This window comes from Astyanax mexicanus, chromosome 3 (genome assembly GCF_023375975.1).
Source record: "Astyanax mexicanus isolate ESR-SI-001 chromosome 3, AstMex3_surface, whole genome shotgun sequence".
Lineage (NCBI taxonomy): Eukaryota > Metazoa > Chordata > Actinopteri > Characiformes > Acestrorhamphidae > Astyanax > Astyanax mexicanus.
Genome location: NC_064410.1, coordinates 41,635,137 through 41,647,172, shown reverse-complemented (window position 1 = coordinate 41,647,172; position 12,036 = coordinate 41,635,137). Strand labels below are relative to the sequence as shown.

General features: G+C 36.8%; 1 protein-coding gene across 10 annotated transcripts in view; it reads left to right on the top strand.

Moving 5' to 3' along the window:
* The window catches only part of adgrb2 (adhesion G protein-coupled receptor B2), a 522,385-nt gene that overhangs the window by 315,128 nt on the left and 195,221 nt on the right, over nt 1–12,036 (top strand). For all 10 annotated transcript variants that reach the window (XM_049475339.1, XM_022683130.2, XM_049475336.1 and 7 more), the window contains exons 11-12: nt 3,631–3,739; nt 5,674–5,820. In XM_049475339.1, the coding sequence (XP_049331296.1) occupies nt 3,631–3,739; nt 5,674–5,820 (256 nt within the window). The remainder of the gene's footprint in view (nt 1–3,630; nt 3,740–5,673; nt 5,821–12,036) is intronic.

Here is a 12,036-nt window from a genome sequence, read left to right as displayed (position 1 = left end):
ACACAAACCTGACTAGGAAAACACAAAGCATACGAAACAATACAAGGCACATAAAGCTCACAAAAGTCTCCACAAGAGAAACTCTGAAATAAAGGGGCTTATATACACAAGGAGGGTGAGGAACACCTGGAACAGGAAACGAGGGGGCGGGGTTACAAAAAAGACACAAGGTGACAACACTAATGGCTAGAGCGAAGACAGGACAATAACACAGGCCATGTGCTCTAAGAGCACAGACTGAAAGGCAGGACAGAAACAGAAAGTAACAGAAAAGAAAACACACAAGACATACAGAGGCATTGACATGTTGGGTCTATACACAGCAAAAGAAACTTTACATAAATGTATAAAACAATCACCCTTAATATTTTCCCAGAATAAGTACATAGATGTCGGGTATTGGTGATTGGGTTATTGATGATTTGTAGTTTGTGGGTTTAATTCCCAAGCTGTCACTGTTGAGCCCTTCATTCAGCCCCTTAAAAGCATTTTAAGCACCAAATTATTGATGACTGGGTTGTAGGTTCAGCAAGGTTTATACCAGTTATAGGTATACATATTGGGGTACACCTTTAAAATAAGACTACCTTCATAAAGAGTTTATAAATGGCTTACAATTAGTTTATTAATGGATAATAATCAGTTATAACACATACATAGACAGGGCAACAATATAGATGGCAGTGGGTTCACTATTTGGCAAACAACAGGTCATTGGTCATTGTTGACCTTTCTACATATGTGTTATAACAGATAATTAATGATTTTTAGGCATTTACAACCTAATTAGTAACTATTATTAAACTAATTGTAAACCATTTATAAATCCTTTATGAAGGTAGTCTTATTTTAAAGTGGTACCCATATTGGTTATTACTTTTCTATGTATAATAATTTGCCGAATTACAATACTTATAGTGACTGGGAATGTCTTTCCAAATACAGATGCAGAGGTGGAGTCAACAAATAACTATTTAAAACTTTTTTTAAATATATTTTTGGAGACTAAAACTCTTTTTTTCATATTAATTCCTATAAAATGTTATTTCTGTGGCATTTGCCCTCATCATACTACATTGAGGACATGTATGGGTTGATATAAACTTGACTACACAAGAGCAGTCACTAAAGAAAGCTCTCTCTGTTTGCTTTACTGTTTGTCCTTAAACAGTAAAGCAAATACGAGCTGCTGGTGCCAGAAACCAAGCAAACAGCCCACAAAGCTCAAAGCTCCAATATTACATGTGTCAAAGAGCTCCAAACTACAGTAAGTAAATGAGATCTGTTCCCTGCAGGAGAGCAGAAAACAAGCCCCATTTCCAAATATAAGGAAGTGTGTTAGCGCTTTAATTATTTATTACAAGCAAACAGTGCAGCCAATCTACTCCATTTCTTATTTGGCTCCATATAAACCACCATCTGCTGCATATTACATGGGATTAAATTGGTACAAATAAACGGTCGGGTGGAAAAAAAAGAAAAAAGGTAACAAATGATGCAGTTTGCTGCATTCTGCATACACTTTGCATACACTCACATTGCATACACTCCAATCACACATACACAGAAATCCCTATAGCAGACTAGCAAGACGCACGCATTCATAAATTCTTTCATTTGCGCACACAAAGGCAGAATTCCAATTAGATTGAAGAATGGAGTCTTTAGCCTCATGAACATCATCATGAAATGGGAATGTGACACGCTTCCCCTCAGAACAAAGGCTGCGTGAATTAAAACCTTGCGACAATCTATAAAGACGGTGTTGTAAAGATCATGCGTGGGAGTGGAGGAGAATAACTCATGCTGAATTTCTCGCTGTTTTCTATTAGTCGTGTCTCGGAGTCAGGGGCACGTGCAGTCTCTGCTAAATAGCTTGCGCTGATATTAATGCTGTGGCGATGTTTGGATGAATCAACGACTGTTGGAAACATGGCCACTGTGGTTCCATTACTTCCTGTTCTGTTGAAATGTAGCCAAAATTGTCCACCACTTTGTCAAATTTGCAGTTAGGCTGTGTTCACATAGCGGGTACAGTAAATGTGGCCCAGATCCGATTTTTTACACCATATGTGGCTGTGTAAACAGCAAAAAACACATTAAATCGGATGTTTTCTACTCCGATCTGAGCTGCGTTTATGTTTGATACTGGAACCCAATACCTGTCAGATTCACAGCAATGTGAGTGTTAAGCCAGGGCAAAATCAACTAACGGTTTGTCCCATGTAGCTTGTTTTAACACAGTAAACACACATACTACAGTCCAATTAATATACTGTGGTCATTGTCTGTAAATAATTTATATTTTATATAAAGTTTATAGCCCCTACATTATGTTGAATTTCTATCTTTACTCATTCTTTATTCACATCTTATTATATGACGAGAATCATTTACAGGACTTGCCAATAGATCATGAATTGGTCCATTAACCATTTGCAAACAAATGCAAATTCTGACTCCCATAGATGAACACTAATCTCACATTTCTGCTTGCTTTGGCAAAATGACTTGAGTAGCGTTCGCTTTTTTTTTTTTTTTTTTTTTCCTTAATCAAGTACTGACAGAGCCAGGATATATAGTAAAAAGTTAAATCTTCATATTTGAAGACATTTTCACAGTGTACAGTATTTGTCACAATATTGTGCCTAGCTCTGGCCACAGATACAGATAAAAATGGTCAGTGCACCGAATAATCCGGTGCGCCTCATGTATGAATTTTACCAGTCAGGTTGTTGAAGTACAGCGTTATACTGGGGTTTCTGTTAGGTTTCTTCAGCACTGAGGCTGAAGCAGTATTACAATTAGCCGCTAACCACAGCGCTAGCTGGCGAGTGCATCAGACTGTAGCCTGCACATTTACCATGTTAAAATAAGCTATGTGAGACCAACTGCTAGCTGATAGCGCCCTGGCTTACCAGAACACTCTTTGTTTCTCGATGTAGTGTGGTCGGGCTACATTTACTAGCGCTAACTGTGGCTAAAATACTGGAAATCTAAGGTTACTGTAAGAAAACGAAATCCCTTTACTCACCCAAATAATCAGTTTTTATGAGAAAAATGTGTGTAGATTAATAACCAGCGCTCATTTGTCTTTGAAAGACAAATAAGCACTTATTATTAGTAGGGTAACATGGTGACACCCTTGTTCCTTACTATTGTTGTTTAAAATGCGCCTTAAAATGTGATGTGCCTTATAGTTTCTGAACAGCAAAAGTACAGTACTTTGGTTCTGTAAATTATTAAATTGCTCTGGATATGAGCATCCAACTAAATTGCACAGATTTAAATGTAGGTGTCATTGTTATTTCAGACGTTTAGACAAGGCCACATGATGTAGATCATAGAGTATAGTGTGCTAATTGACAAAAACATTCAGTAGTGTGTACAGATGCTAATAATATATGGTTAATTGTTAAAAACTAATTAACCACACACTAGCTTACATTGCTTGGTAACTGATCTTAAAACTTATGTGTAATATATATTTTAAATGCAGTACATATTAATACAATAACTCAACTTACTTTGACACAGAACATTCTAAAAGGTCTAAAAGCAATGTCTTTTGGGAGTTTTGCAGTTGAGCTGTTCTAGTTGAGGCCTTCCTCATGTGTTTTCTCTTCTCAGGTCTCTCCAGGTGCTGTGCTGCTAATGCGAGTTGTAGAAGACTTCATCCATCTCATCGGGGAGGCTCAGAAGCCTTTCCAGAGCTTTCTGGTCGTCACCACTAACCTCAGTGAGTACTCTCTCAGAACTCTCTCAGAAACGTGCTGGAAATAAAGATGGAGACAGAAGCTGTACTGGATGAAGACTTCTTGTTTCATGTCTGAAAGATGTCATATTGTATGAGGGGAACTTTGATCCGGTTAATGCTCACTGTCGACTCACTATCTCATCTTAAGAATTCTCTCTCTCTCTCTATTTCTCTCTCTCTCTCTCTTTTTCTTCCTCTATCTTTTCTGTCAGATTGCAATTTAGATCTAAATTTAAATAGTAGTTCGTTTTTAGACGTATTATTTAGGCTGTTTTCAAATGACCAGACTGATTATTTGACATGTCGACATGTCAGATTTGATACGCTACATATCTGATTTGTGGGCATTTTTTAAACCTCATTTTGCCTGTATACATGTGCTTAGTGCTGTTATCATGCCAGTTTATGCCAGATTGAACCAGACTCCCCTTTTAATTGATTCACATTACAAAGCAGCATGAGCACAACAGGTTAATCGTGTGATTCCTGTTGTTTCTCTTCATGATTAATTATTAATACAAAGTTTTCTTTCACAACAAACAACAGAACATTGCTTAAGGGAGGTCTGACTCTGGTGGGGAGTCAAAATCCTACACCACATAAAAAATGCATGTGCCACATACATGTAACCGACAAGAGAGCCTAATTTGATCTAAGCAAAACAAATGTAAAAAATAATAATAAATAATGCTTGTAATATGTATGTAGCCTTAATGCATACAATATAACTAATACCATATTATTCAGACTATAAGGCGCACTTAAAATCCTATAATTTTCCAAAAAATTATAATTTCAGTCCATTTTATAATCCGGTGCGTCTTATGTATGAATTCTACTAGTCAGGTTGTAAGGAGCCGTAAAGTCACTCCTCTGAAGTATTAGCATTAGCTGCTAACCGCAGTGCTAACAAGCTACGTGGGACAAACTGCTAGCTGATAGCAACATTTAGGGTTCCTCAGTGTAGCGCTGTCAGGTGACATTTACTAGGGCTAAGCACTGTTAATCATGGCTAGCTCTGCCATGCTAAAATATTGGAAATCTAAGCTTACTGTAAATAAACAGAAGCACATCCAAATATACATTTTTAAGGAGAAAATCTCTGTAGATTTACAGATTAGCAGTTTGACCTTAAAATAAAAAAATTGTTTTGTTTAATTAGACATTTTTTTTTCACTCTGATATCTGATTCTGTTGCCTGATATTAATAACCATTAAGTCCAACATTATATATTTACTTAACTTTACTTCAGGAGCAACAATAAAAAGTATACATTTTATTAATTATTATATTTGCAAAATGTTTTCATGATTATAATAATCGAAATTTATAATAGAACAGTTTATAGTGAGATAATATTATGATTATTTTTTTTTTTAGTATTATTGATTTTTCTATTAAGTATCATACTTAATTAAGAATAAAGTAGTTCATTGAATAGAAAAAAAAATAAGAAACTAAAATGAAAACATATCAAAACATTTTAATTGTTTCTGGAATGATTCATAGAGCTGTAGATAATTTCATAACATTTGGACACTCAACATCAGCAAAGAAAGTTATCATAGAATTTACATTTGCAATTCTTCATTTTTTTTTAAGAACCTGATTAAGTTCTATGGCAGATATTTTAAAGGGACTATACACTGTATTATTTATTATTTATCATTTAATCCTAATGTTTCTTTCCAGAAGTCTTGAAGATTATTTAATACAGCATACAGAAATCTCTTTATTTAGTAGTTGTTTAGTGTGCAGTGTGCAGTATCTCCATCAATCTATTAATCTCTTAAATTACTGTTGAATTAAAAAACAAAACAGTAGTTATTAAACTGCCACATGATTCCAAACTATCTTATACAATCTATTTCTTTCCTTCTGTCTGTCTGTCTGTCTGTCTGTGTGTCTCTGTCAGTAATCACCATCCAGCGTGAGCCGGTGTCGGCAGTCTCCAGCGACATCAACTTCCCTACGAAGGGCAGGCGGGGGATGAAGGACTGGGCGCGGTCAGCGGAGGACAAACTCTTCATCCCCAAAGAAGTCTTCACTCTGTCCTCCGACGGTGAGTGGAGCCCTGTTGTAATATACAATACGCTTTTTTACTCCTCAGAGAGCTGCAGAAATGGAGGCGCTGTGGACAAACAGTGGTGCTAAACACTGACTGGGCATCAGACAGCAGGTGTCAGAAACGTGTTCCAGCCTTGCTCTCCTTTCAGCTGGTTTGATAGTCTGAGCTGGGCATCAGTTCCACGTGTGTAATCCTTGTTGGAGTTATTACTCAGCTCTTTCTTTTTTTTCCCTGCTTCCCATACCCTGCTACACTTCTCTCTCTCTCTCTCTCTCTCTCTCTCTTTCTTTCTTTCTTTCTTTCTTCTTTCTGTCTGTCAGCCTATCTCTCTCTTACTATCTCTCTCTTTCTCTCTACTCTCTTTTTTCTTCTCTCTTCAAGCTGCGAGCACCTCAGTCACCCCGAGGTCTGAGGAGAAAAATCGATTGTGTTTCAGAAAGCGAAGGCGCGAGAGAAAAAAGATGGAGGGATGGAGCGAGCGAGTGTGTTTTGAGGGAGAGAAACAGACAGAGAGAAAGAGAAAGAGAAGATGAGGGTGAAAAGGAACCTGAGGTTTAGATCATAGGGAGAGATGCCGAGTTCTTCAGGTGCTAGAGGAGGAAATGAAGGCAGGAGAGGTTGCAGATAGTGCCACAGAGAAAGAAAAGAGCCAGTTAGAGCGGGAGGCGTTTGAAGAGCGAGATTGAGGGCTAAAGAGAGGCTCAAATGACACGGGGAGAAAAACAGACGAAGATAGAGGAAATGGCTGCCGTTCCAGTCTGGCATCTCAGCCACAGACAGCTCCTCCTATTCCAGACTGAGTCATTACACTCAGCCTCCCTGAACGATAATAAGAAACACCGGCGGCTTCTTGTGTAAACACACGCTCCTCCCCACCCCCTGCTGTGGGCGATAAGAAACCCCCTTGTCCAGCACTTGATTGTTGATTCTCTGTTTATTCTCTAGAACAGCAGAGAACTTTGTCAGACCAGCATCTCCTCGTCTACTGTGGCTCTGTTACAGAAAAAAAAAAAAATGAAGGAAGGTTGTGTTGCTGACTCCCCATTCAGTCTTTTGTCAAGGCCCTCTGCATCTCTACGCTACTAAAGCATCGCTCCGTTTAACAAGCAGCCAGTCTCAAGCTCCAATTGATTGGCGTGTGATCGACTCCAGCCTTGTGCTCCTCTCAGAAAGCCTCCACTCCTCTCTAAGGCCCATCTAAGACCAGCTTTTGTTATTTATTTATTTTTTTTAGAGAAACCTAAAGACAGACACACCTCACACATCTCACCCATCTTTATCCACATCGGCCTCTAAGTGTTAAAAAAATAAATAAATAATAAACAATGAATAAGCCAAACAACACAAACACCACAAAGGACAAATCTCTTTAATATTGAATGACTCGGTCCACAGTTCGCTGATTACACTTGGATTTGTTTTTTAATAGACCCGCTGTGCAGAGTGAACGCTGTGCTTCAATCAGTGCTTTCTGTGCTTTCTTCGCTCCCCCCCCCCTTTTTATTCTATCAGCATGCATGGTATTATTTCACATGTCTGATTCGAGCTCAATAATTACAAATGAGAATTTCATAGTCTTATTGCGGGGACAAGGAGCGCCGTGCGATCTGGGTAATTTTTCACTAAATTAAAGTGAAATATTCAGTGGGATAACTGTCTGTGTGCGGTTTGTCTTGCAAAATACACGTATCAATGTTTATTTTTAAAGAGTTCAGAGGAAATAAGAAATGACACAGTGATTAAAGCCTAATATGAGCTTGTTACATTTTAAATAAGTGAACTGAACTGCTGTACTGTAAACTCTAAAAAATATATATATTATTTTATTATTTCTTGAGTGTTGTAGTCTGCCAATGTGCAGAAATGTAAGCTAATTTCACATTTATTAGTAGTAGTTCCTTCTAGTCTAACTATTGTAGTCCAACTATGACACAACTGTTACTCTAAAAACTAAAAATAAGAGACCACTTTAGTTTCTGAGTCAGTTTCTCTGATTTTGATATATATATATATATATATATATATATATATATATATATATATATATATATATATATATATATGTGTTTATTGATTAACAATTATTAATAACAATTATTAATAACAACTATTTGGTTGAACAACTCTGGTTTTTAATCACAGTTTTCATACATCTTGGAATGTTCTCCTCCACCAGTCTTACACACTGCTTTATGCCACTCCTGGTGCAAAAATACAAGCAGTTCAGCTTGGTTTGATGGTTGTGATCATCTGTCTTTTTCTTGATTATATTCTAGAAGTTTTTAATCACGTAAAATCAAAAACTCATCATTTTTAAGTGGTCTCGTATTTTAAAAAAAATTCCAGAGCTGTACATATACAATTTCTATCGCCTTGCCATGAGCATGCTGGCCAGCGTTCAGCCTCACTCACAAAATAACACATTACAACTTACACAGGTGTTCCTAACTGTCCTCTGTGGCAACACTTCAACATCATTGTATTTACTGTTATCCAATGACTTTTGGCATTTGAGGCTAGTGCCCCCCTTACAAAATTAGAGGTTTAAATCAGTTTTTTATCAGTAATTGTCTGCAATATTCCATTAATAACCCTAAGCATAACCTACACTGTATAAAAGAATAAGAACAGCACAGAAGAAGATAAACAATGGAGGATACAAGAGTGTTTTAAAACATAATGTTGACTTTTACAGCTGGTACAGAAAAATATGTTCTGGAAAGGCTGCAACCACTCTAATGGAAAGTGCTCAAACAACTCTATATAGCAGAAAAACAGCACAGCATGTGCGTGCTCAGATGGACAAGAAACAATCAGCAGATAATGAGGAAGTTCAGGAAGCAGAATGTACACACATTGTGACATACCAGAATCAATTAAATCAGTAAAAATATATTAGCTTATCCACATATGAAAATACATATAGATATTTTTTTCTTGGAAATGACATGACAGTATAGATTGACTTTATTCTTTGCAATTTGTGAAGTTGATGAAGTAGACTATAGACCATAAAAAAGTCTAAAAACATTAATGTTAACAATAATATTATGTGCAAAAGGTCTGAAAACAACTATTTGTATTTTCAGTTTTATTTTCCAAATATCCAGTGCAGTTTAGCTTACCAATTTAATGACATACAGAATCAAGAAAATATTATAATTATTATATAATTTAATGAAAATTGGAAAATCCCATTTTTTTAACTGGACCATATTTTCAGTATTAAATTAGTTGCATTATTTATATATTTTTTTATTTTTTGTTTGTGCAAAACTGGTAATTTATTAGTGTTTGAAATATTTACTTGTCACAGAAAAGCACACATGAATCAAGCATTCTGGGAAGTCTGTAAACTTTATATTAATGTTGTGTGCCTTTGCTATTTTGCTATTGCGAAAGTGTCCATAATTTTGTCTTTAAGGGGTAGTAAAAGTCTTTTATATATTTTTTTTATTATAGAAGGGATTAAGCCTGGTGTTTTATTATATATAATATATTTGTTCTTTCTTTGAAAAAAAGAATATACATTTAAATTGCTGTGTAGTCAAAGTCTATGTTAAATCCCAGTCTGGGAAACTGCTCTAAAAAGTCTTGAATGTAATTTACCCATAAATACTGATACCCTGCACAAACAAACGCCACAGAATAACTTCTCCTGAGCTCCCCTTTAAACAACTGAGAAAAGAAATGAGACGCCCTACAGCCTTACATTCACAACTGCATCAATTGGGTCAGGGCCACAGTTAAACACCTCAGCAGTTCTCTATCCAAACCCTGCCCCATTCATGTACACCTCTTCCTACCATCCAGCATGATGGCACTCACCTAAAGATCTCAGCATGGCTCAGCATTGGGAAGAAGGGCTTGGCTGGGGAAGAAGCAGGGACCGGGAAGAAAGGCGTGCGGAAGGAAGCAGCCTCATGGAGGCAAACAAAGATGTGAAGAGGTGCACGAGGAGGAAAGCGTGCGTCTGTGATGGAGAGAACAAAACTAAAAAAAAAAAAAAAAAGATGGAGGAAGTACAGAAGTGAGGGATGCAGGCAGAGAGTTGAAACGAGGCAGGGAATGAGGGGATTGTGAGGAGGGGTGGACAGACGGCAGGAGATTCAGACTGGTGGGCACTTCTCGTTCTCGGCTTCCCTCCGAAATGTCACTCTTTGTCCAGTCTGACTCAAAAGTCCTTCTGTCGGACAGTGTAAACCCTGCTCTGCTGCTCTTTACTTGTTGCTCTTTGTCTGTGTGTCTGAACTACATGAAGGAACTTGAATGTCAACTTGAGTTCTGAAAAACTGACACAATCGCTTCTGTGATGGTTGTTCGTGGAACGTCTAGGGATGCGTGAGGCGGTCGAGTTGTTAAAAAAAGCTAAAAGTCAAAAAAAGAAGGTGGGATTCTGCAGTGTTGGTACATGGATTGAGTTAGAGGGTTGCTTATGGACTCTAGCTATATGAATTTAATTACCAAACTCCATGATTAACTTGAAGTTTTTGCTTTGCTTTTGCTTAGTTAACTGAGTACAAATTGTCGTTGTCCTATAAAAAAAAAAACATCTCCATTTTTGTCGATTTTTAGTTTACTACACTGTCTGTCTTTGAACAGACAAACTGTCCCTTACACTGTGCCAAAATTTCTTGATGAACGAACCAATAGAAACTCTTCAAAATGACCTGAAATAAACTCATTTTACATTAACTTCCATTGAAAGTTTACAAGCTTTTTTTCTCTCTCCTGTAAAGTTGCTGTTATGGAGATAAGTGTTTTTCATTGGACAGCGACAAAATACAATTAAAAAAAAATAAATAAAGGGAATATTAAAATAACGACCTAAATCTCAATGAATAAAGTATTCCAGTTGAAAATCTGTATTTATTACATAGTAGAATGCTTCCATTTGCACAACAGCAGGTAAAATTGATTCACAATCAGTGTTGCGACCTAACTTGACAGCTTGATTTCACAGAAATGTGTTTGACTTGGAGTTACACTGTGTTGTTTAGGTGTTCCCTTTTTTTTAACAGTGTATAAATATTGTACATATATTTCAAACATACTGTTTTCTGCATCTTAAAGAAAAATGTGGTTTGGTGTTTCCCCTACATACATTCTGCACACACTGCTTTAAGATGTTATGAAACGTCATAAAATCTCAACTACAAGACTTAAAAGGTGCCATTATTGAGCAAATCTTAGACACGTGCAGCTGCAAATCTAAATATACTTTATTAATATTAATAAAGTATCAGACAAAGGGATGGTCAGACAATGGCAAACAGCAGCAACAAGGAGATAACATACCAGGGATGATAAACAGACCAGAGGTCATACACAGCTAGGCAGTATCAGAGGGCAAAAATTTGGCAAAAATTAGGGCTTGGTAAATACAAACAAGGTCAAAAACAAGAGAGTAAACACAATGACAATGGGAAATGTGATGTATGAGGATAAAGAGAATATAAATACTCAGCAAAACATAACACAGGTGTTTAGAACTCTGGTGATTTACTTCCTGGTGGTGCTGTGTGCAGTGCCATGTGATTGGGAATAAGTGTGATGTTGGTATGTTGTGCATTCTGGACAATGTAGTCCGGAGACTGGAGTTTGGGTGAGACAGAAGTGCTCTTAGCAATAGTCTTGACAAAATATAAAATAAAATAAAATAAGGCTACAGAAAATGTCCCATGTGAAAAAAAAAAAATAAGGAAAAAAGTTATTTTAAATAAGCTAACATTAAGTTAGACTACACTACCATCATGTGTTGATGCACTCCGGAGCTTCATGGCTCTGAGCACTATCCGATTCCTCAGTGCAACACAATGGTCCACACAGATCATATGTGACTTGAAATTTGCTAGATTATCTCAGCTAATGTTTCTCTACTAGTCCTGTACAGCTTGTATCCATCAGCTGGAAATCACACTGGCTAATCTCATACCAAACTGAATAATTGCTGCTCAACCCATTGCTTATTTTCATTTACACTGAATAGAGGGTAAAAATTTAATTTACTGAATTACTGTATTTTATTGGACAATGAAATCATTAAATGAAAAGGCACACAAGCTTTCTCAGCAGGAATTTTCCTGGAATCACTGTGAGACCTTGGTAGATTGTTCTGTTCTATTTGTTTCTTTGTTCCATTTGTATAACCAGTAGGCTACTAAGAAGGACCTCTTCTAATGAATTCCATGAATTCCATCTATTCAATTT